Source organism: Thalia democratica, chromosome 6 (genome assembly GCF_965202585.1).
Source record: "Thalia democratica chromosome 6, ktThaDemo2.hap1.1, whole genome shotgun sequence".
NCBI lineage: Eukaryota > Metazoa > Chordata > Thaliacea > Salpida > Salpidae > Thalia > Thalia democratica.
Window position 1 is genome coordinate 1177893 of NC_139170.1, and position 27346 is coordinate 1205238.

Genomic DNA, 27346 nt, shown 5'->3' on the forward strand with positions numbered 1-27346 from the left:
TAGCTTTTTTAAAAGCCTTGAAACTTTCATGAGCTATTTGTTTAGACTGAAAAAACATTTTTTATAAACGAAGAGAACTAATGATTAAGTAAAACATATGTTTTTGCTTTATTTTTTCACCTAAGTAAAAGAAAACAAAAAACTTTGATAAGTAAGTCTTTGTTCTACTCACTCGGTAAAGCTTAGGAGTACTGTAGAAAATTTCAAAAACTTAAATTCAAAACATAAAAGAAAAAAAACATGATTAAACATGTAAAGTTTTTTACAAAGTACCAAAAAGTAAGTTCAAAAAAAATAATATGAATTTAATATAATATTAAATTAAAATATTTTCTTACCGAGATTTAACGGCAAAATAGGTCATGAATCGCTATCCTACCAAGGAAGTAAGTTATGGATTACTCTAACACTATGTTTAAAAAATATAAGTCATTTTAGAAAGTTGCAGGATGAACTTAAAAGTTATATTTTAAATAGTGATTCTCAAGGTCACTAGTGATCATTCCTACTCGTCTATTTATTTTTGTTTAAGGAGTTAATAGTGACAGTACAGCAGTATATTATAAATACATCTATCTCCTATCCCTAACCCACCTTTAAAAAAAGTTAGTCTGTACCCTTATCCCTACCCCAACTTACCCAAATATATAAAAAAAACAGAAACGAATTTTTTTTTATTTAAAACTTTAAATAAAAATTTGTAAAGTATTAGCCAAGCAGATTTGCCTTAGATCTGCATCCGACGCCAAATTTTATGAATAAATAATTTTGAAAATAACAAACGCGCAATTACTAAAACAACAAGATATTATGATTTGTAAAAGCACAATAATGTCACCAATTTAACATTAATTTTTAACTAAACAACATAAATGTTATACATGGCGGATAGGTTGTGGAACGACGACAAAAAAGTATAACCATGTAAAAACTAAAATATCCAATTTTGAACTAGGATTTGAAAAACAATATAAATTTCAAAGTAAATAACTACAGTATCATTAACTTTTACTTATTCACATATAAACATTTGTTATATAGGAAACTTTAAGTTTTTTATTAGTTTTATAAAAAAGTTGTAACAAAAATGATAACACTTCAGAATATTTTTTGTAAACATTGTCAAATATAAACTAAAACTAGTAAAAACAGTATTAAAAATCTCTAATTTGATATTTTATTCATATTGTTTTTAAGTATTATATACAAGGAGATTTATAAGCGAAATCATATAACTATAAATTACAGGACTTTTTATAATTAACGTATTAATATTGAAAAAAGAAATAAAAAAATAAAGTTTAAATATAATTTGTTTGATTAGTAATTAATAAAAGTAGATTATTTTTATTAAACATGCGCTGGTCTATAAACTCTGAAAAAAAATAAAAAAACGTGGTTTGCCACGAAATTAAATATAACTCTATTAATAAAAAAGCTACACTCACAAAGAATAATTTTAAGCAATCCCTGTAAAAAAAAAACTTAAAAAAAATGTACATGTTTAAAATCCAAAATTGAGTTACCCTGCAACAATATTAAACTACCAAAAAGCTTTAAAGCTTGGGAATGTTATTTTAAATTTAAACAGATGTATAAAAGCAAAAAACAAAACAAAGAGAAAGGTTAAAAATGTTTATTTTGATTAACTTATATTTTGCATATCAGCAACTACAAACAACAAGTTACTAAATTAATTATAAAAATATTTTTGCGAAAAACTTTTATAATACAAGTTTTATAATACAAGAACTTTGTGTTCAAGAGTGTGAAATTCTCAATTTTATGAAGTACTTTTTATTTAAATTGTTTAATGTTATATTTTTAAAGATTTTCTTAAGGGTAATTTCGTACTAAAACAAACACTGATTAGTTTTTGCAACTTGATGCCTTATAGTTGTTTGTACTTCCAATAAAAAAAAACTGCTCAAATTACTGTGTAAAAGCTTTTTTAAATAACAATGCAAGTACGAATAACCTATTATATTTGTAACCAGTTTTCGGTGGGAACAATTCAGAATTTACCGAACATTGATAAAAATAAAACTTCAATATAAATAAGTTTGCAATAACTTCAATATAATACATTGTTTACAATATAAAAGTGAAAACTAAATTCTGGTCAAACTGAAAACACCTTGCTTAAAAAAATTAAAAATATTTCTTAAATGCCTAGAAACTATTAGTTATGTATCTAGTTAAATATTGTTAAGTTCGTTTTTTAACTCAACTTATCTTTTGCATCTTTTGTTTTCGTTTAATTTCTTTTAAAAAATGTTTACTGTTATTAACTTTTAAAGTCAAAGCATTCCTAAAATTTTGACAAGCGAAAGTTTAAAAAATGTTTTAAAACTAAGGTACTAGATAATAATACAGCATAAGTTTTGTGTTTAACAGTTTTCAAAATTAAGCACTATCGGAAATATAAGTAAAATAAATTTGTTGCAAAAATTTGTACATAAGGTTTTAATTTTTTTTTGTAAAATTTAAGGAAAATTGTTGTTTGGCTCAGTTAACTGAAACTCAAAAATTGATTGTTTGTTTTTTACGATGACTTTTACTGATCACATGTCCAAAATAAAGCAACATATTGAATTAATTTCCAAAATAAAACTTAAAGCTATTTAAAATTTTAGTATAGTTAAGTAAAAAATGTACTTTCCTATTTATGTTACATAAAAATGTTTCAAATAATTATCTTACAAGGTGAAATTGATAATTATTAATTTACTTGTCACTTGTGTTATCAGAACTAATAAACTTGTAAATACTTGAATATTATTCTAAAGAAGATTAAAATACAAAATCATTGAACAACTAACAAAATACTGCTAACTACTTTAATATTTTAAAAAAGCTTCTGTTATCCAAAGAAAATGATAATCATTACTGTTGTAGTGTCTGAGTAGACTCAATTAGAAATTTATTTTCCCACCTGGAAATTGATTACTCTTTGAAGAACAAATTGTTTCTAATTAGATAATTAAATCGGTGTTCATATTAAACTTAATTCAAGACAGTTGCTTAGCTTACTTATTACATAACTACTAAGGTAAATTAACATCTTAAAAATAAAAACTATTCGAATCTACGACTTAGTTTTTTATTTAGCTTTAAAATTGACTGTGATAGATTGAAAAATAATCAGTAATTGATTTTTTTTGTAAAATTTTATTTAAGTGTTGTCAACTTTTTCTGGTTGTATATTTTACATCCATTTTTATAACAGCAATTTTACTGTATACCATTCTATATTGTAACTTATGTTTATTTTTGAACATTGTTACCCTTAACGATTAATTGAAAAGTCATAAAACTTTATGGTAACGTAAATTCATTTAATAACTTATGAAAAACAAACTAAAACGTTTAATTTTTGACCATTTACAGAACACTTTAGTATGTATAAATTATCATAATAAAAAACAGGAGATTTTACTGTAATTTCTCTTCCAACCTAAACGTCTCAACGAAACTAGGAATCAAATTTTTAAACCTAGTAATTAATTTTTTTGACTACAATCGTTAATATAAGATAATATTTTATAAAAATAAATTAAAAATGTTATGCAGCATTGGATTACTGCAAAAGTATCAGTAGCTTCAAAAACAGATGTAACTTATCATCAGTGTATTTATAGGCCTAAGTTATTTCGAAAACTTAGCTAAAAACAAAAAAAAAGTGTTTATAAACAAAAATCAAACAAAAAAAAAAACTTTCATGGATATACACAACTAAAATGGTTTCATACTTGTAAGAATCTATCAAAAATAAAATAGTTTTCGTTTCAATTTTATAACTTACTTTGTGTATTGTGGTGAAAATATTTTTATTTGGCGGTGCCTACTATAGATTAGACTCCTGTTATAAGCAGACAATGTAAGAAGTAGTGGAAACTTTACTCAGTAAAATGAACAAATATTGTTGTTTTTCGAAATGGAAACACAAACGATAGCAACTTATTTTTCTAAACAGTTGTAGTTGATAAGAAAATTAAATATTTTGATAAAATAAACTAAATTGTAGCAAACTTAAAAAAAGTCAACATTTTACAAATACTTAGTTTTTATAGTCAATCCACAAGTTTTGAAGCATAAATATCTATAATACTAAAATATTTTCAAAATTTTAAAACTTTATCAGCCACAAAGTTGATAAAAATTTAATTTTACATTAAACAGTTTCCTTTTGTGTGGTATTAATAAAACTTATCATTCTAAAAATAAACTCTATGTCAGGGGTCGGCAAACTGCGGCCCTCGAAGTGTCAATCTACGGCCCGCGATCATGTTTTTTATTGTAATGGCATGCAGCCCGCGAAAGAAAAAGCTGCGGCCCGCGAGTATGTAAATGTGGCCCTCGAGCATGTAAACTTGGTCCGCTATACAAAACTATATTTTAAATTGTCTTTTTCGAAAAAACGATAGTGTTTTTATTAGTTTTGTTTTTAGGTTCCTGGATATAATTTAAAACCAATTTATTATTTTCATTCCTTAAGCTTAAATATATGAAAAAAGACAAATAGTAGTTCTAGCAGTTTTTCTTTAAAGTTTAGATTTTTCTTATCCTTTCAAACAACAACATCTTGGATTGTAAACAAAAGCTTACGTACTTGGATTGGAAAGTTTCTTAGACTCAGTAAGTTGAGAATGCAATAAGTAATTTTATTAAGTATAAATATATTTATGTGTACAATTACTGTGCAAACATTACAATGTTTTACTTACATGTCAATTCTTTATAATTTAGGTGTTTGTTTTGACATGTGATTATAAAAATTTATCAAAATTTTGAAATCTGCAAAGAAACATTTAAATTAAACCAAAAACTATTTACTAAATTTTTTTTGTTTCATTTGTAATTTATTTTGTTTAAATGGCAAAGTTTTTCAATCTTGGCTCTTTTACATTTTTATCTTTTTAAAACACTGACTGGTTTGATGTAACTGGTTGTAACTTTTTTGTTTTGAAAAGTTGCAACCAAGAAAACTTTAAATAGAATGTTAATGTATTTAAAGGTTTTAAAAGAAAAACTTGCGCTGTTTAAAATGAAGTTAATAGTATGAGTTTTGTTTATATTTTAGTTAACTTAACAAAATTACTGAAACTTTAAATATCGCTGTGCAATGTATTGAATATATGAAGATTATTTTCAACAACTTAAAATAAAATAATATGTAAATAAATATAATTCGATTATATAAAAAAAGTACAAAGTGATCCACATCTGTTTTATGAGCTTAGTTTTTTACAGATGTCAGTGAGAGTTGCTTGTAAATGACTACGTGAAATGGATATATACAAAATGCAAAAGACCAGAAGAAGGAAAAAAAAACATCACTTTATGAAACCAAACTAGAAGAGGAAATTGATATAAAATTACATTAGTTGTTTTATTGCATCACTGTGTTTGTAGTTTATCTTTTTTTGTTGTGTATCGTGTAAACTTTTTCAAACACAAAACGTCTGATAGATTGCTTATTTCATTGTTAAAAAGTTTGGTGGTAAGGAAAAGAACAAAATTATTATTTTATTTAAATGATTTTATAAACGATGATAGAAATAATATTATAACATAAGTATTATATTAAGTATTAGTTTTATACTCTAAAAAAATACCTTTTAAGTAGGCCAGGCTAACCCCTATAAGTAGCTAAATGTGACTAAAACCGATCAAAAATTAAAACTGAGGCCCATGGAAACCTTTGAAACTTGAAATATTGCCCGCGAGAGCCAATTGCCTGCCGACCCCTGCTCTATGTTCTTGTGTTGGGTGTAGTAAAACTTGTTTGAGTTTAGTTACATAAAAAATAGCACATTACAAGTTTTTTTAATTTTTCAGCATCAATTAGTAATCTGGGCCTTTTTAAAAGCTAGATCCCAAAATCCAATAGATTGTTTTTCAAAGTTATTAATGCTAAACTACACTCCTAATATGACCTTGTTTTTTGCATATTAATTGAAAAAACAAAAAATAAATAAAGCTGAGTAAATAATTTATGGTTTTGATTTCCAAGTTAACCTTTTTTTGTAGAACATTGAAACATTAATTGACAATAGAATAAAGTTAATAAAGTTTGAGAGTACAGAAAATGAAAATAAGTGTAAGTGCGTCATGGATTTAAGTGCCTATAACTCAATCAACATGCTTTTATTGATCCAACTAAAAAAAGCATACTTTAATATTGAAACACCATTAAACATCAATTTCAAAATAATATATAAAATTGATTTGATTATTACTATCTGCTTCTGTCTTTTATGACTCTCTTGATTACTTTATTTATTTTTTATAATTTTTAGCATTGAAGAGATCGTTCAAATACAATATGTATAAAACTGTTTAATACTGCATATTGGTTTCTGTTTTGTTTAGAACAGTACTCGATTTCACAAAAACAACTTCTATTGAAGGTCTTTATAATAGTAGTTTACAAAAATTTTTTTGTTTTTTGTGAGTATTGCTTCTGTTATGTTTGTATCAAATTAAAACTTTTCAAAAAAATACTGCTACGGTTTGTTTTATTTGAATGTAACTCAACAAAAACATTTTTCATTAAATCTTAACCCCTTGCTTGCAAAACAGCCCACTACTCAACTAGGTAGATTTACTTGAAACTCCCGAGCCGAACTGTATGTAAAACCTGTCTTCTTGCGCCTCAGTTGTATTAAATTATAGTTGAATTAAATAATAACTCATGCTTGAACAAAACACGTGATAAAAAATGCAATAATAAAGACTACTAACTGTTAAATTAAAAGTCTGATTGTAAGTTTACTGCACATTCTTTTTATTTGATCTTTAGCTGAAAAGTACATCGTGGGTCGCACTTGCTCACAGTTTATCCATCCCTTGACTCAGAGATTGTCTCTTTCAGAGAAATATTATAAATTTGGTGCGATTTACTATAGAAATATTATTTCCTACAAAACTAAAGTGTGACTTACTGTTTTTCAACTTGCTTGAATTCGTTAAGATCTTAGCTAAGGTCCAGACGATCACGAATTTTTCTTCAAGAACAAAAGTCCTAGGTTCTTACTAAATCATTTTGAACAATGATTTAGTAGTTACGGATGCTTTTAAATTTCTTTGTTAAAAAAAATAAAACTTTCTTTTTAGGTTATAAAATTATTTCAGCACATTTTTAAACTAATTTTCAATAAAACTACATTGAAAGACTCATAAAACGAAAACGCTTATTTTTTTGATTTATATTAAAATGTTAATAAATTTAAAAAAATAACTCAAAAACTTTCATCCCAAGTCATATCATTGTCTGATTGAACTATAGTTTTAAATATAATTCAGTACTAGAATTTTAGTGTTAAATGTTATTCTATTTGTTAATTATAAATACAGTTACAAAGAAAGCACTACTTTAATTAAAACATAATTTATTTTCTTAAAGTATATACAAATAAAATCGATTTCAAAACATATCAGTAAAAGAAATATAATGTATTATACGTAATTATTATTTTATCATTTATTAGAAAGTGACACAATTTTCTTTAAGCGAAATCTCAATTAAATACTATGCAAAATACGTTAAAAAAGTAAAAAATTAATAATATTTTTGTGTAAGTAATTTGTTTTCTTTCGTATAAAGTAATATACAATCCTTAGGCACCTTTCAAGCTTATTTTGTTTTTTTATGTAAAAAAATAAAGATTGTATTAGTAGCGAAATAGAGTTCTACTTGTGCATAAAACAAAAAATAAAACATTTATTAAACCACCATGCTTTAAAATGTACCTTTTTTGAAAAACTTAAACTTTTAATTTTTATTTTAATTAAGCAGCCTAAACTTTATCTTGAAATGTTTCAAATTATATATTAAAAAATTTGTGCCTTAAACAAAAAAACTCGGTGACGAACAAATAAAAAAAGAGGATAAATAAAATTGGTCGTCCTACTTAATAGTTGGTCTCGAACATTTGTTGGTCACTAAATTTCATCCGCTAGATGGTATATGACGTCATCGTGAATGTGTGGAGATGCTGTGATGTCACAATCAGAAATGGTCGATCAGAACTGAAACCGAATTGCTACCAGCCTCTCCGCCTTCGGCTGAAAAAAAATTAAATTGTTTAATTATTAGTGAAAAAAAAGAGTATCTTTTCAAATATCAGCTCTACAAAGATAAAGAGTTAAAAGATTCTAATTGTTGAGTTAAGTTATTGTAGTTTGTGTACATTTTTGAATCCGTATTTTAAATAACCCAAGTTTTAAAACTAATTTTAAGTAAACACTTAACTACTTATTTAATACTGATTAGTTAAATTATTTCAGCCTTGAAATTTATTTTTGATAGCATCATGCTTTGTTAGATTTAAATTGTGAGCTTTATGTTTTAAAAATAATTTAAATTGAAATACAAAATTTGCACGTTATTTTTTCAAACTGAAGCAAATTTATGCAGATATCTAAGCTCATATTTTGTAAGCATTTTAGCACAGAGCAGCTTTTAACAACTTATAAACAACAACTAAAATGTTTTATAAATTTTACATATAATACTTATCCTTATTTAATAGCAATACCAACTAGCATGGAATTCCAAATTAACATTTTTAAATAACAAAAAAAAAGTTCACAACAATTAAATTCAAATTCCCTTGCCTGTATACACATTAACAAATTGTTTTTCTTTTAATAAAAAAACTTTTGGGTTAGACTATAACTTTACTCATGAAAAAAAATTCTTTATTTGAAAGTTTAAGGTAAGTTTTATCACTCATTCATAAAACGATGAGTTATTAAAAAATTCTAAGTACTTCTAAAGTATATTATTTTATTTTATTGCGTACTTTATACTTTAAAGGTGGCAATTAAAGTTCTCAACTTAAGTAAAATAAAAGGAGATTGATCAATAATAAAGCTATAAGTTTTAATTAGATTTTATTCAGTGTTTTGTTATAACTTTATTTCTTTTGTTTCAAGTTAAGCATAATGTCTACCTACATGTTATTACATAAAATTTTTACAGATTTTGAATAAATGAAGATCTCGACTTAAAACGAGTGAAACATTGTTTTGTTTTATAAAATTTAAAGTTTATCATTGATATTATTTTATTAATACATTAATATTATTCATGCTACAATCTTACTATTAGACGCACAATGAGGTAATCTGAGCTCAACCGGTTCATCGAACTGCAATCCGTGGGGTCCGCACATTACTAGGGGGGATAACAAGGTTTCTCCTGTAGAAATATTAATATTATTATACACATAATTAGGGGAAATAATAAAGTTTTTCCTGTGAAAATAAGTAAATTATAATGTTTCTCCTGCGAAAAAATATAAACTATAAGGTATCTCCTGCAAAAATAAATAAATATAAGTAGACATAACTTGTGGGAATAACAAGGGTTTCTTATGTGAAAATATTAGACTTAAAAGGCTTCTCATAACAAATTAAACAAATAACATGCCTCGTCCATACAATTATGTCATAATGATTTTATTTTTGTACAACTCATTAAGTTTTTATTTTATTTTTAATCTGCTACTGAGCACCCGCAAGGTAAAAAATAAGTTGTTTCTGTTTTCATTTTGTTTGTAAACCTTTGTTTTGTTGGTTTTTATCTTGTTCTCTTAAATACATAAACATAAAACTTAAACTCGACTAAAATTCTTTGACTTAATTAATTGCCTTTTGATAAGTGATCCTTCTTTGTAATATAACAATTACTAAAGCTTTTCATCAAATATGTAAATAAAAATCAGTTAGATTAACCTTGTTATTTTGTTTGTTCAATAAATAAAATAATATACATAAGAAATCACATAAAAAAAACAAATCGTACAAAGAGTAAAAAAAAAAAAAACTTTAGTTTTACATTATTATATCTCTTACAGGTTCATAAAAGTTTAATCTACTTTTTTTTATAACTTGTTTAATTATGCAATGTAATTTAATTTCATATTATAAAAAATAATTGTGAAGTTAAATTATCTAAAAACTTTTTGTTATTTTAACATGAAATTATTTTAAAAGATGCTGGACGTAAAAGCGACAAATAAAACTTTTATTTTAAAATAGAAACAATTAAAAAGCTTTTAAGAATTTGAAATTGATTTAAGAGAAGCTTTTAACACAGAACGCAATTGTTAATTTGTTAAAAGATAAAAGAAACAGATCGATTCAATTATTTGCTCATTTTTACTTCTTGTTTAACTGTGATCAACTATTGTTATTTTTGTAAAACAACATTTTTACAAGTCAAAAACTTTATAAAGTACTAACTAAATGCTTACTAAACTAGACAAAAAATGTTGTACAAAATTTGTGTCAAAAGTTAAAATTAAAAAAAAAAGCTTTAGTAGTTTTTTACATTAAAGCTCATTAAAGTTTCCTAGTCTAAATTCAACTCATTTTAAAATTGTGTGAACTAAAATAGTCTAGCAATAATATTGACAAATATGTATCATTTATACCTTCTGAAGAATTAATTTTACTTTTTTCATGATTTTTTACCTAAGTTGTGAAATAAAGTATATTTTATAGTTTAAAGTTAGTTACTTAACCATTGTAAAATATTTTGATTAGAATTAAACTTAAACTTGGTATAAGAACGCAATTAAGCTGTAAGATTAGTTTCAAAAATAACTCACGTACGAAAAATCCAATCAAATAAAATCGATTGAAATAACAGATCAATAAATATTAAAGTGAATTGACCTTAATATCCAAGACATTTGATGGTTAAAGTCAGTTCGTATTGAATATTTTTATATAATTTGAAATTGATTTTAAATAAGTTAAGTTAAAAATTTGAATCAATAAAAGAGTCTGGTGAAAGTTTAAGTGTAAATAAAAAAATAAATCTATACCAAACTTGCAAAAAGTTTAAGCATTTGATAGTTTTTCTTCATGTATAAAGGTCTTTGGGGAAAAATACAGTACAGTTATATAACTTTTGCTGTGCTTTTTAATAAAATATAATTAAAAAGGTAAACTTCTACTTTAAATTTAATAGTATTGTAAAAGTAATGTTTCAACACTAATAAAATTACAACACTAGTAAAATTTGTATATATATTTTTGTTTATGGTTTTAAAACGCTAAGATAATTTTTACAGCTTTTAAAATAACATAACATTTCAGCAGACTTTAAACTACATGGTGGTTCAAAATTTACTGATATTTTACTTAGGACATGTGGACTGGATCATTGAAAACTGTAGATAATTTGTTAAGTATGATAAATGTATATACTAACAACCCATTCTTTCTGTTAGTAACAATAACTTTTGAATATTTCTTAATCTTTTATTTTAAATTCTCTTCTTATTACATATTTAAACTCAATTTTATATTAATCATGACCTAAAGCATCTACCTTATTAAATTGAAAATACAATACAATTATCACGTCACAAACCTTTCTCCCTGTCGAGAGGGGGGAGGGCGGTGTTGTCCCTGCAAACCTTGAAGTAGATGGGTTGCACCACTCCCCTCCTGATGGCGCCCTTCGGTATCACTATAGAAACGCCCGTCTCCACTGACGACAGAACTCCCCCGTTGTGATCGAACTCGCCGCTAGCTGTCGCCACAATGTCCTCCTCGTCTTCTTCTTCAGGTTGCGGTGGAGGGGGTTGTTGCGAGGGTGGTGGCGGGGCGCTAGAGAGATGGAAAAAGTTTCAATTTTATATGGTTTTACTTAAATGATATTATTCATTGTTACATAGTGGGGTTTTTTAAGGGCAGAATATGTTTACTTATTTTTGATAAGTTTTTGAAGTTTTAAAAACATTTTGATAAAGCAAATTTACGTTAATTGTTGTAGTCTATAAAAACAAATTTTTACTTAAATGAAAAAAAAAAATCAAAACTAGTTCTTGTAGTTGTAACAAATTATATTTTTTGGTTTGATAAAAATAACAGACTTGAAAAGTTTTTTTTTTTAATACTCATGGTTGCCACTGATCAAGCAGAGAGAAATTTCCTGACTTTTCCTGACTTTTTCCTGACTGTTTACCAAAATTTGCCTGACTTTTTTAAATCAAACTCTTAAATTAAACTTATTCTAAAACACATAATCTAACACTTGAATCTATAAAAAGCTGTTCAATATGTTAATAGAAAATTTTTGCAGTTTTATAAAGGATATTTTACTAATTTATACCAGATGAAGGCATTGGAAATAAAATTAAATATTTTTGTAAATTTCTAGGCAAATTTTGGAGCTTTTTTCTGACTTTAAAGGACTTTTAATTAATTTTTACCATTTGAAGGCTTTGGAAAACAAGGAATTTTGTAAATTTAAACTGACAAAATCTGATTTTTTTAAATTTTATAAAATTTCCTGACTTTTCCTGACTTTTTTTCAAAACCCCCCATTTTTACCTGACTTTTCCTGACTTTTGTCATTTTTAAAAATTTTTCCTGACTTTTCCTGATTTCCTGACTTTTCCTGACCGAGTGGCAACCCTGAATACTATAGTTAAAGTATTAAGACTATATAATACTTTGAGCTAGAACTTAGTGGCATTTTAAGTGTTTTTGACGAAAACTAATGATCCTAGAATGGTTTATTTAGATTTTAGACATACTCAAAATCTTAAATTGTATAGGTTTGTTGGTTATATACTGATTTAAAAATTTAAAACTCTTTTTTTACTTTAAATAAGTACGTTATTAAGCGATAATATTAATAACTTACATATTTTATTTTTTTTTAAACGCAAAATAAAATTTTTGAAAAATAGTTTTAATAAAGTGTTTGAAACTTCAAACCCTTTATTTTCAGTTCAAATGACAGCATAAAATAAAATTTATCTTATCTCAACTTTAAAGTTTATTTTTTTGTGAGAACTTTCACCACGAAACCAATTTTTAACGCGCTCAAGTTTAAATTTAATCTTTGCGTAAAAATGTGGTCTAAATATTTGAAACAAAAAGCTTTTGAGTAATTTTATCAGCAAAAGTTGTCTTCGGTAGCAAAAGTAAATATGCTTTACATCTAATAAAGTAAACATAAAAAAACCCCAAGATATGTACCTCGTATTTACTTAAACAACCAACGTTAGTATCAGCGAAATTTTGTTTATACTTTAGAGATTATACAAATAAATATGTAATTAATTCCGATACAGTTTCTAATCTAGTCTTGTTAATTCACAACAATTTTCCCCCATACTATTTTCAGGACTTGAAAATTTTTTTTTAAATATTTTAAAATGAAGGTTGATATAAAAACAGTCGTTATTCATATTTAAATTATTTAAGTATATTTGCAAACAAAGAGAAAAATAAAAAGAATTTTTACAATTTAAAACTTTATAAATAGCGTGTTTTTAGTAGTGATGTACCGGACTCACTATCCGGGTCCAGATCCGGCCGGATATTGCCATTTTTGTCTGATATCCTGATCCGGCCGGATCTTGATATAAAAAAATATCCGGATCCGGCCGGATCTCGATCTAAAAAAAAGCCGGATCTGGTTCCGGCCGATTCGGATCTAGATAGTAAAAAAAAGCATACAAAAAAGTATTTTTTCAAAAACAAACCCTGGGTAAATTAAAAAAAAGTCATTTTCGTCAGTTAAAATTAAACACCTACCGTGATTGGTTCATTTTGTACACGTGACTAGTTTACATTTGTTTATAATTAAATTATGAAATAAACAGTTCAGAAATGCAACTTTTTACCTATGTTGTAAAATTAATAACTTTACTACCAAATTGTCAACCTTATGGCTAGCTGTTCTACTTATTATTAGATTAAAGTATCTTTTTTAGTTTTGAAAAACCTCATTCTGACTCAGGCTTGTTTATACTCACTTTACAGGGTTCCCATATCCCTAGATTTCTCTAGATAGTATTCTAGATATTTGCAATTTTCTAAACAAAAAACCCTAAATTTCCCTTTATAAAATTTTCGGTAGATTTCCGTAGATTTCTCTAGATTTTACTTTTTTTTAGTGCTGGACCAATTTTAATGATATATATATATATATATAATTAAGTATATTTATATTTTAGAGTTTCAAGTTAAAAAAACAAAGTTCAAAAACTAGAATAAAATTAAGGAAATACTATCCGGATCCGGCCGGATATTGCTATTTTTGTCTGATTTCCGGATCCGGACGGATCTTGATATGAAAAAAAGATCCGGATCCGGTTCCGGCCGGATTCTAATTTGAAAAAACTATCCGGATCCAGCCGGACCCGAAATTGTGGGTCCGGTAAATCACTAAATTTTAGTAGTATTATTGTTGTCGTTTTTGTCGTATTTTGTAATGTGATTTTTATTTAATTTAGTTTCAGGTAAAAATTTCTACTATTTTAATTTTTTTTTTTAGCAATTTTGTTTTATAAATTACTTTAAATTTAGCTCAGTACAACTCAATTTTATCTTAAACTATTAAAACAGATATTTATACTTTATGACGTAACTATTTTTAGATAGACTTTTCAAATTCATTGTATATAACTAGAATTACACTATAATACCAATAGTTTTTAACAATATTATTCTGAGGATGCGCTAAACGAAATTAGTTAATAAACTTTTTTCGAAAATGAGTGAGTTATGTTTAATTTTTTAGTTGAAACCAGTACCAAAACCAAACTAAGTATTTTTAACTTTGAAAAATTTTACCTATCTATATTTGACATAACTTTCAAGTAATATTTCTAAGAAATATTCTATTCCAAATAATGTTATACAGAGATTTAATTAAGAACTTTAAAAAACAAACTAATTACGTTTAAGTGTTTTTATCAGTATAAATTTAAAATTAAATAAACTTTTAACTTGATTGACGGCCTTATAAAAACCAAAATTAAATTCTGTATAAAAACTTTATGTTTTTTTAATCTTTTATTTTTAACCTATATGAAATTTTTGATACAGTTACACATGTATAACATTCAAGAAAGCACAAGATTTTCATGAAAAGCATTTTAAAAAGCTGTTTATTTCAACGTTAATGCCTTTAGGGCATTTTAATGAAATATTCAGAAATTGTTAGTATATGAATTTGCTATAATTAAACATTCTCTGCTACAATGTAATTGGTTTTTATTTCAAAACCTCTTTAAATGTTTTTCGTTTTTAAGAGTCTTTTAATTTATTTAGTAGTTCTGAAACAAAAAAAAAGTATTTATTTCAAAAGTTTTCGTTTTTTTCAAATATTTTTTGAAAAACTTGAAACTCTGCTAAGTCAAAACAAATTAACAATAGTTTATTTTTAAAATATCTATACAATACAAGTACAATTAACTTAACTATATCTATATTACTACCTGGTAACAGAAAACAATTATCAAAAAAACTTTTTAGGTTTATTATTACGATGTAAATACAAATAATTAAACAAACTTTTTAGGTTTATTATTATCATAAGTATCGACACCACTGTCGTATTGAACATTGGGTTTATGTTGGCCCAACTGTTTATTGTATGGGGGCCTTCCGTTGTTATGGTTACCAAATTGTCTGGGTTGGTAGGGCTTAGGTCCGCTGTTTTGTCATGCAAGTAGTAAGAAAATCGAACTAATTTGATTAAATTTTCACACACACTCATTTTTTATCAAGTTATTTTTAAACAAAGTTTTTGAAGAACAGAAATGTTCTACTAATTGTGAGATTTTTTTACTTTATAAAAATTTTAAATAGTTTTAATATAAATATTCAACGTAAAGGAAAAAAAATACAAATAAATAAATTTGTAAAAATAACGTTAAAGAAAAAAAAAACTCTTTAAACTTTTATAGAAAGTTGTTTTTATGTTCAAGTACAAACTTAAAAACAAAATTTAAACTTCTGATTAAACATCAAGTAAAATTAAATACAATCAAGTAATATAATAATCAATAATTTTAAACAGAAAAAGTTTCTTTTTTTCTATTAACCTGTTAATATTAGACTTGACGCTTCCGATATATTCCTTGTAATTTTCCTGCATGAACTTTGACTTGACAGGTCCATTGTTAGAAGGTCGGTTGCTGTTATTACAAGCCAATGATAAGCACGTATTAACACTTGTTAGCCAATGAGAAGAGAGTATTTACTTTTGTTAGCCAATGAAAAGACAGTATGAAAGTTTATTTTTTAATGATAAAACGTAACTGACTAAAATGGAAAGTGACTACATTTCAGTCGTCAGAAAAAAAACTTCATGCTTTTTTTATTATTTAAAATAACATTAAGTACAGATTATAACTTTTATGCTAAAATTATAAAACGATACATTTATTCTAAAATTTAGGGAGCTAAATCAAATACTATCAATTTATTATCTACAACACACAAGACAAATATCTACAAATCAATGTACTAGTTTTAACAATTAACAATAAAACACTGTACAAATGTATTTTAAATTAACTAACTAGTTGTTTACTGGAGGATTGTAGTTGCTACTTGGGGGATTATATGGTTTAGGGGCGGTAGAAGACCCAGCGAATCTGTTGTATGAATTCTGGGGTCTCGAGTTGTTGTATCTGTGAATAGTATATTAAAAATATTTGTTTGTTAGTTGGAAGCTTCATTCAAAATATTATTATAGTTGCATATAACATACCGACTTGTTTGTATAGATGAAAAAAGTATGAAGTTTTGAAAATTTAATTTGTTTATGAATTCCACTTGTTATCTTTAAATAAAACTTTCTTACTAATACATAGAAAAAAACTTTTTTTAATATATAAAAACATAGTTAACTGATTTGCTTCAATGCAATTAAGAAAAATTTGTACGATGTTTGTTAGCAAAAAAAAAAAACCTAGTATTGATAAAAGAATAACCATTGACATTAAAATTTAACAAGTGAATGGCTTTCATGAGCTTAGTAGCTAGAAACATTAAGATACTTATTAATATGGTTGCACATAACAGCTTTTCAAACAAAGCAGTATTTTATTTGTTAGCAAACATGCACTATTTGATGTTTAATTGTTTAATAAATACTTAATTACCGATTGATGCTGTGTTCAGGAGCTGAATTTTGGGGAACAATTTTCTTTTTGTGGGGATCATTTGAAATAAAATCGTCAATTTCTGCCTCATAATTCCTACCTACTGGCGAACTGTGAAATAAAAGAATAATTTTATATAAAATAAATAATATATGCAAAGTGGTTTTAAATTGCTGTTTTGATAAACTTCAAAACTGAAAAACAAAAGAAATTAATTTTAAGAAAATATATCTTAATCTTTAATAGCATTTGTCTACAAAGTTCATTCGTTTAATTTTATGATTCAAGTAAATCATTAACTTGTTACAAATTACACACTTAGATAAACACAATCAAAATAAATATAACATGGTAATTTTTATAACTGGTGTGTGAGTTTGCAAAAGTTAAGTACATGTTACAGTTTTTATAAAAATAAACTTAAAACTTTGTTTGTTTTTTATCATAATACACGAAATTAATAATTAAATATATTAATTTTTTACCTGGTATGTGAGTTTGCGTTTGCCAAAGATGCTGGAGTCATTGTATTTGCTCTGTTTTTTATTTATTTCAAATAAAATCAAAAACATATTATTAAACTGTTTTAACATTATTTAAATTCATATTTCTTATTTTTATTTTGTCCTGTGCTTTTAATTATAATAGAACAAGTTTTTAAGTTTTAGTTCGAAAAGGGTTAGTAAAAAATATGTTTTTAAAGTTTTTAGTAAAGAATTTTACATGCATATAATTTCTATTCTTGAAAAAACCATTTAGCTTTTAAGTTAAGAAAACAAAAGACTTTAGTTGTAAAAACAAAAAAGTCTTAATAATTCAAAGTAAACAAACAAACACTTTTAAAGCATTATATGAAAAGCTTTCAAGTACAAATTTACTTTCTTAAGTAAACAAACTTAAAAAAGATGAATTTTTTAAATATGAGTCACAAATGTTTTACAAAAAATGTACTTGTGATTTAAACATGCTTTTTTATCTTAACGATTTAAAAAATTTAACTTTAATCCATCTTAAAATAAAATACTTTGACTTTTTTGGAAAAAATAGTACAAAAGTGATTTTTATATATTTTAAATTTAAATAATTAAATCTAAATAAATTCTAAATTTTTCTTCTACAAATGTAAAACCTTGTGTTGAATTTATTTTTCTTGTTAACTTTTGCGTAAATAGGTTGCTGTATTTCAGGTTGGTTGATTTTATTGTACTGGTTGTTTCTATATCAAATAAAATAATATGATTCATGCATCTTGTTAGTTTATACAAATGTTATAAAAAGTTCAAGTTTCAATGTGATATAAACACATTTATTAATAAAATAAGTAAAAACAATGAAAATGTGAAAAAAACAGATAATTAAAATGAATTTTGTGAGTATACACATAACAAACAATGTGAGGTAATTACGAAGTTTTATGAAAACAAAAATGTACTAATTTAATATTTAGGTATTTTGTTTTGTATATACTTTTCATAGGAAGCTTTTAAAATATCGAGTTTCTTATTTAATAGCTTCTAATGCTCCTATAAAAATATTTCTAATATTTCCAGGTGAAACTTGTGAAATGTTTTTAAAGCCTCTAGTGCATATTTTGAAAATTTTAATAAACAGATTTACTGCTTCAAAATTTTCAGTGCAAACGTGTTTAAATGTATACTTACATAAAATAAAGATAAGAAGTAAAAATTATTTTTAAATTACAACAATAAAAAAAACAGAACTTGATAGCAATAACGAAAGTGGAATACAACAAATTATTTTCCAATAAAAACTAAGTTTAGATTGCAATTTGATACTTTTAACTTCCTTATGTATTACAAATTTAATATCAATATTTAAAACAGGTGATACTAAGAAACAATCATGTAGAAAAACTTACTAAACATTTTTTAAAGATCTGTGAAGTTACACACAAATTAACATGAATGATAAAACAAAAAAAACAATACAAATCTGTATTGGTTTAATAATGTGAATATAAATATTATAATCATTTATAATTTTTGCAATCATCAAAATTAAACACCACTTTCTGACCACATCAAATGAACAACTAAATGAAATTACCGAAGTATTGATTATGACCATAAACATAAAAGTTTAAAACAAACAAAAAATTACAACAAAGTAAAAAATTATTTAAATGTTGACCACACCAAATGAGCAAAACAATGAAAAAACTTAAAAATTTATGGTATGACTTGTATTAACTTGAAGACAATTAATGAAACAATCAATAAAACAAAAATATAACAACAAACAAATCAAACAACATTAAAGACCACACCAATTTATAAACCTGCTTGTAAATGGTTTCGGGGTCTGGTAATTATTTGGTAAATGGTTATTTCTACCATATAAGGTATTCACCATATTGGCACCATACTGGACCATGCTAGATTGAGAATAAATGGTTTTTTTGTTTATATTAACCATTTATACTTTGTTAGTTTATTCATGCTCAAGTAGTGAGAATTGTTTGATGATACACCAAAGAAAAGAAAATGTTACAAAAATGACACCAAATTTTAAACACATGCATAATAATAATTTTTTGTATACTTATATAATTTGTGCATGAATTTCTAAAGAAAATATTTATACAGTAACTTGCGAAGTTTAACAAATAATTTTATTTTTTTGATTGGTTAAAACATCTTAATTTTTTTTTTACTAATTAAATGCCAACAGTTTTTTTCAACTATAGCTTAACAAAAAATTGATTAGCTGTATACAGTTTAATTTAATTCTCAACGAGTTTATTTAAAAAATACTTAATTTAACGAACTGAAGAAACTTAAGTTTTTCTAGTTTTTTCTTTAAGAGTTCTAGAATATAAATAATACTGTTTTTTACAATGAAAACAAATTGATGACAAAATAAAACCTGCTGTTAACAGGGCTCGGTTGTCTGGGTGACGGTTGCCTTGGTGGTTCAACCACGGGTTTGGGTGATGGGGCGACCGGATGGGGTGAGGGTTGGTTGCTACGCTGCGGTGAGTTGTGGTTGCTAGGCATCGGAGACTTGTTCAAATTCCTTATGTGGCTCCTTTCAAATTATGAGTGTGATATTTACATGCAATGATATGAGTGGTATTTTTTTGTAAAATAAAAATCATGCTTTTCATTAAAAAAGTGCAAACTTTTTTTTACAAAAATGTGTATTAAAAATGAACTTAAATAAAAGAATTCAAAATAAAAAATAACAACACCAAACATACTAAATGATGTGTAATATCATTTCAAATGAAAAAATAATAATAACAATCCGATCAAAATATTGTAATGCAATTCAAAAACTTTAAAATAGTTAAAAATAAAAGTTAAAAAGAAAAACATTAATTAAAAACTAAATAACTTTTACACTAAACTGAAAGTGAAAATTTATATATTATGTATATAAGTGTTTACAAACTTCAAGAAAGAGCTTGGGTCGAATCTTCCAGGTGGAATTTCCTGGGGTCCCCTCAACTTGGGGCGTCCCCTACCAACGGGTTTGGGCATGATTACTGGTGGTTGAGGTTCCGCCACTGGTGGGGACTGCTGAGGCTGGTTGCTACTGGATACGCTTGATGACGATGATGACACCGATGGTTGCTATGCGAGGAGAATTTTTTGTTTTTAGATTTAAATACATAACTTAATATGTATTTAAATTAGTTAATTAATGACTCCTTCTGAGCTTTACTGAATAATACTTTATTTATATGAAACCGTCCGACAAACTATAATTCAAAAAAATTTATCAACTATAACAAGTTATAACAGTTAAAATCTTTTGTTTAATTTTAAAATAAAAACTTAAGTTGCTGCAATACTATAAATAACAGTGTAACATAACTATAGAAGGTACTCACCACTACTGGCGCTGTCCTTGTTAATTTCTTCTCCCTAGGTGGCGCTTCTGGTAGTGGAGATTCTGAAATTAGATTATTTATTGGTTATTTTTAAGTTTTTGTAATAAAATACTTGTTTTTGTGGGTAAATATAAAAAACATTAGTGGAAGAAACTATTTTTAATCTTATAAGTAACAACAATAAAAATTTATTGTAAACTATAGATAAATGAAATTTTGTGATGATGCAAGAATTCAAATTAAATTTAATAATAAATATTTATTATGATAAAAAATAAGTGTTTAAACTATTTGCACGATAGAACACGTAACAACTTTCACACATATCAAATTATTGTGTTTTAAGTGGTAATATTTGCAATTTTGTGGTATTTATTTGGTAATTTTCAATTTAAAGCCTCGTTTAAATGCCCATTATAAATTTTAATACCACTCTTAAGACAATCGTTATATTTCAAACTTCAAGCTTTGTAACGTTAAATTAAAAATGATTTGTATTTATAAGATATACAAGTTTATGTCTACAACATTTAACCTTTTTCTTACTTTATTACCTGACAAAAACATTTTTTAAATAGTTTAAGTATTTGAACGTCATATATTTATTTAACCCATTGTATAAATTTCTAATAAGATAATTTAGTATTAATTTATTGATTAGCTATAACCTTCTAACTATATCACAAAGTATTAGTATATTAAAATTTACCTCCGAAATATGTTACTTATGCCTAAAAAGTATACAACAAACACCAAACTAAATAAAAAACAAAATTCTTGTTATGACGTCACACACCTTGCGATGAGGCGCGTGCAGAGTGTGGTGGTACAACAGGCTGAACACTAGGTGGCTCCACAACCGCGTCATCAGCGACGTCATCGTCGAAATCGTCGTCATCAAACTTCTCTCCCTCGCCTTCCGATGACGTCACGCTGCTTTCTGATGACGTAACGTTTTTGGCGGCTTGTTTCGGTTCCGCTACTTCAACCGGTTCGATCACTTCTTCTTCGGGCTGAATAAGTTTTAAATGATTATTTTTTTATAATAATTAAAAATACAAACAATTTTCAATTTCATTTTTTGCAAATGTACTTACTTTTATACCACGTATATTTCATTACATTTTATTATTGAAATGTTTTGCTTTTGTTTTGAAGATTTATAGATCAAATGAATTTAACAGTTATGTTGATTAATTTAAAAATACAAGCAAAATATTCAAAAGTAAGTTTAGTTATAAATGAAATTAAACATACTAAACATGTAAGAATATCTTTCAACACAAATTTTTAAAACTTTAAATTAAATACCTGATTATTTTTAGTGACGTCATCTTCAGACCTGGCGGAATGGTTGAGCATGTCGGAACCGGCGGTTGTTACCGAATAATCGGAAGCTGGAGCGCTGACGTAACTGAATCTGTCGTCATCACCTGGTATGTTCACTCCTGATTCGTCCAACTCCTCCGATGAACCCAACTGTTGCGTCGGGGTGTTTGTTTTAAAAAAATTATAACATAATTGAGAAATAATTGTAAATAAAAGATTGTAATCAACTAAGTTAGCAAATTAAGGTGAAAACAGTATTTTTGAACGTAAATTATGCAAAAACAAGGGCGATGTAAAACCTTTTATCAACTTTAGAAGCTCTATTAAAATCTTAAATAAATCGTTATGATTAACTTTTAATTTTCTTGCATTTTTTATCTCCGAAAAATTAACTGTTGATTGTTTATCTAATTCTTTACTAAAAGTTAAAATTTACGAACTATTACAAAAGCTCAGTGTAGATCAAAAATTAAATTTGAAGCGCAATTAATTTTTTTTTAGTTTTTTTCTATAGCTCACTGAAGTCTAACTGTTGAGTGGAAAAGAGTAGATTATGAAAAATTAAGCCTATAACATTATAATTCGAGCTCAAATATTGAGTGGGATTTATACGAACTCTAAAATGTAACAGCTAAACATAATATGTAAACATATTTTGTTGTAAAAGTTTAAGCATTAGCTATTTTTTAATTACTCAGAAAAAAATTTTACTTAAAAAATTATAATAAATCCAAAATTATTAAATAAACAAAAAAAATAAAATTTTAGAAACAAAAACTATTTTAGTGATAGATATTGTACAGATTGGATCATTTTTCATTGTTCTTTTTTCTTCATTATGACAAAATTCTTTATAAAACTTACGTAGTCTTTATATTGTTGATTTCCTCTATTGTATATTAGTCCTAATGGGTTATACGGCTATACGGTACAATTTATTTTTGTTAGTATGATTTTGTAAGGTTAGTATGTTATATAAATAAAAAACTAAAATTCATAGGATTAAGTTAGTTGTAAGAGTTCTGGTTAAAAAATTAATAGTTAATATCAATAATAACAAACATTATATGATAATTAACAACAATACGATTTAGTGTTAACAAAATTTGATGTTTTTTAATGTTTAAATAACGTACCATAAACAAATTTTCTTACACAAATTAAATGATTTACTTTTAAATCAAAAAAAAAACCTTGGTATAACAAAATACTTTTTGGTATTTGAATTTGAAGAAAAGGAAAACTTATATTCCCTAACCCATATTCATCAACGACATGTCAAAATAGAGAAGTTTTTAGTGAATAGAGCATAGTAACAATTTCAAGTGTTTTTAAAACACTTGACCAACATTACTACATGCTATACTATTCACTTTTTCGCTAAATTGCATGTAAAAATTTGCTTGTAATAACATTTGCATTGCAGTTAATTACGATATATTGGGTTCAAATTAATCATAATTTGTTAATAATAACTTTTTAAGGAAACTTTTTCTTTGTATAGTTTTGATTGTTTGAATTTAATGCATGAAAATTAACTGTTTTTTTATACACTCAAAGAAAATTATACTTAAAATTTATTTCTTGCAGTTAAGTATTTAAGATAAAAAATGTTTAAAAGTTAACAACTTGTCTTTTTTGTTTATAAATTGCTTTTTACTTTTACTTAGTAGTAATTAAACACGTATAACATTTTTAAAAGCAAAAGTAAACTTAAAGTTACGTCTGTAGAATGTAAAACTATTTGTTATTTACTTATTTTTGTTAATTTTATTACATTTAAATAATTTAATTTACTAACTTTATCTTCTGATACCCATACAGGCATACTTTGTTGATCTTTAATTGTTGAATATAATTTTCTGTACCAATCATCAGAAGCAGCAGTCAGCACAATTGTGTCTGTTCAAATTAATAAGTAAATAATATTGTATTTTATAGTGGGTTTGTATTTTATAGGTTACGTTTTATCCACAGTACAAAGTTTTATAACTGTTGGTTAAAAGTTTACCTTGACCACAAAACAGTTTGTTTGTTAAACATATTTATCTCTTAAATCTTAAGTTAAGCTTGTCTTTTAATTAATTTTTAGTTATAATGCATACTTATTTCTTGTTAAACTAAAGTGTAGTTTTTAAATCAATAAATTGAAAAGTTACTTAACATATACCGTTTTGTGGTAAATCAAACTTTCTATGAGTAACAAATGAAAAGTTTTCAAGTCTAAACCACAATTTCGTTTTGATGTTAAAATAAAACAAAAAAAAATACATTTGTGGCCAACTTTGATTTTTTATGAAAATTTTTCATAAATGTTGTATTTTTAGAGTAAAACAAGTTATAATTTTTTTCAATAATAATAACAACGCAACTTTAAAAACAAAACATAAATTTTGGCATCATTTATTAAAACTTGAAACAATTCCAAATAAGTTTAAACAAGTTCATTTCAAAGTATAAACATAAGTTTTTTGTTTTAAATAATAAAATTTTCTAAAAAACCATTTTAATCAAGTAGGAGATATCAATTAGCTAAGTAATGGACTTCATATCCAAGCCTTTTTATTTTTAAGGTAGTAATTTTTAATGGTCTAATGATTTTGCAAACACAAAGAAACTTCTATAAATAGAAATTCTTATTCAATGCCGTATTCAATTATTCACTTTGGAAGAAAATTTTTGACCGATATTTCGGCTTTAGGAAAAACTTAAGTATTTATAAAATTACTAAACTAAATACTGAGACAAATTTTAACACAATAAACTGTTTAAAAAAATTTCATATAAATTAATTTGATTTGTTTACAAGTTTGTTTTTGTCATCGTATTCAGTCGTGACATGAAAAAAATTTTTTAAAACAGATCTCTACATCTTGTGTAGAAATTGTTTTTCCTGAGAACTTTAGCTGTTTTGAACAAGTTTTTTCAGTAAAACAAGTTTGAAGTCGTGGAAAATTTTTATTAATCTAATTATAAAATATCCTATGACTTTATAAAACATAATGTATAACAAAAATTGGTCTTGTACTTTGTATAACTTGATCAAATTTCAAAAAGTGACATGGTTCTTACATATGTACTTTTTAGTAGATAAAAAACAAAATAAATTTATAGTAATTATAAAAGAATGTATAGTGTTGTTTAAACTGCACTTATAAAAGTTAAAAAAACATTTTTTCTTGTTAAAATTTACTTATTTTTAACATATTTATTATCAATAACAATTTTTTATACCATTATTTAACTACCCTAACAATTGTGGAAGCCTCTATACTGTCACATTTACTTAGCAAAAAGAAGTAAATTTGTATTTATAAATATAAATTACCAGTAAATACGAAGCTATATCCTCTCTGCATTTTAACAGCCCTATCATACAATTTTCCGGATTTCTTTTTCTTTTCTTCATCAGTGCAAGCCAGTCTGTTTCTCAGTTCCTTGACAACCTGTGTAGAGTAGCTCATTGTATCTTATTTCAACTATTATCGTATAAAAACAAAATTATTCATACCTGTTTACTTGGTGCTTCCAGGAAAACTACTATCGGGTACAGTTGGGTGTAATTCAGTTTCTCTACCGCCGCTGGTGTTATGTCCAATATTGCGTGTTTGTCCTTTGATGAAAATAATGATGATTTAATTAAAAAGAAGTAGAAATATTTTATATTACAATATCTTTTTATAAGCTGGATTTATACCCCATATACTTGTTTGTCCTTAGATAAAAATATGTATTAAAAATTTTTTATAAAAAATATTATCAATTATATCAAATATAAAGTTTAAAACTTGATTATAAAGTTTAAAACTAAAACATACGATTATTGTATTCAAGCATTTATTGTACTTAAAATTACCATTGAAATTTTAATTTGTTTTTATAAAAATATAACAAAAGTTGTACAGAAAAGAAAAACTTTAAAAATACAGTTACTAAAAAATATTAGTTTTTATTCAACTGTTCTTTCAAGATTTCAGATTTGTTTTTGAAAACATATTTGATAATTGTTACAAATTTTTGACGAAATATGTTAGTATTTACAAAAACTTATTTAAAGATAAGAACTAGAATTTCTAAAACTAGTTATCAGTTGAGATTAAAAAAAAACTTCATAGTTCGCTTTTTTTATTAACTTCAAACTTCCAGTTCAAAGATAGAAAACTGTAAACTTAAGTTTAAAAACTTGTGCTCTGCGGTTTTTTCTTTTATTTGTACAAGAAAAAAGCATTTTTTGAGGTAAAAAGAGTTCATAGAAATTTGTTTTAGATTCTTATTAAAAATAATTACATTTAATTTAATTCTATTATCATTTTTTTCTTTTTCTTTATATACTTATCTAAAGCAGATGCGTACTTTGGAAAAAACAGTTACATGATTTTTGATGTTAAACTTGGTTGACTCACTTTTAGTTTTTATTAAGTAGAAAATTAAAAACAACAAACTTAACTAAAATAGACTTGTTTTGTGGTCAATTTGAACTTTTTATGAACATTTTAAAAGCAGTGTTTTATGAGTTCAAAAGTTATTTTTTTGATACATAAATATTCTGTTTAATTACCATATGAATATGATGTTATACAGAAAAATAAAACTTTTTATTTATTTTTTTTTTTTTTGGTTGTAATTTTACCACAACACTGTAATTTTAAATTGAATAATGTAACTTTAAAATAATAAACAAAACCTGAAACTTCAATTTTTTGACTCGAAGTAAACTTAACTTAACTTATTAGTTTTTTTTGTATAGTTTACAGGGTTAGTCTTAAATAATGAATTATTTTTAATCAACAAACTTTTTCAATAATGTCCTTGATTGTGTTCAGTCTAATAACTCCTTTTCTGTTAGATTTCTGTCCGCTTATTTGGCCTTCGTTTGCTGTTTAAATTAATTATTATTACAATGAATAGCTACAAATACCAGAGGTATATGACTTTAATAAAAAAACATATCACAAACAGATAAATCTTTAAATAAATATTATAATAACACTGAGTTTAAATCATCAACAACTTTAGAAAGCTTATAATTTAAAATTTTATATATATAACAGTTAACTATATGCATTGAACCCAACGAAACAATTCAACAAAAAAAAAAAAACAAGTGTTAAACAGCGAGTTAAAAATATAAAACATTCTGAAATCAATTAGCAGTTAGATTGAAAACATTTCTTATTTATTTTTTTTCAATTATACATATATTTGTTTCAATCAACAACGGGACGCG

The 27346-nt window shown here is 25.3% G+C and overlaps 1 protein-coding gene across 7 annotated transcripts in view; it reads right to left on the minus strand.

Moving 5' to 3' along the window:
- Positions 1-7511: 7511 nt before the first annotated feature.
- LOC145838681 (tight junction protein ZO-3-like) overlaps positions 7512-27346 on the minus strand; it is a 49921-nt gene continuing 30086 nt past the window's right edge. For 2 of the 7 annotated variants that reach the window (XM_082946303.1, XM_082946304.1), the window contains exons 20-37: positions 26913-26995; positions 25631-25732; positions 25448-25565; positions 23921-24021; positions 22102-22269; positions 21587-21803; positions 20791-20852; positions 20349-20530; positions 19821-19982; positions 18064-18150; positions 17420-17470; positions 16935-17045; positions 16350-16460; positions 15870-15962; positions 15337-15477; positions 11393-11631; positions 9113-9208; positions 7512-8070 (exon numbers count right to left, since the gene is read on the minus strand). In XM_082946303.1, coding sequence (XP_082802429.1) covers positions 8015-8070; positions 9113-9208; positions 11393-11631; positions 15337-15477; positions 15870-15962; positions 16350-16460; positions 16935-17045; positions 17420-17470; positions 18064-18150; positions 19821-19982; positions 20349-20530; positions 20791-20852; positions 21587-21803; positions 22102-22269; positions 23921-24021; positions 25448-25565; positions 25631-25732; positions 26913-26995 — 2180 coding nt within the window. In that variant the 3' untranslated portion in view covers positions 7512-8014. The remainder of the gene's footprint in view (positions 8071-9112; positions 9209-11392; positions 11632-15336; positions 15478-15869; positions 15963-16349; positions 16461-16934; positions 17046-17419; positions 17471-18063; positions 18151-19820; positions 19983-20348; positions 20531-20790; positions 20853-21586; positions 21804-22101; positions 22270-23920; positions 24022-25447; positions 25566-25630; positions 25733-26912; positions 26996-27346) is intronic. The other 5 variants (XM_082946305.1, XM_082946306.1, XM_082946307.1 and 2 more) reach the window with 5 other exon arrangements.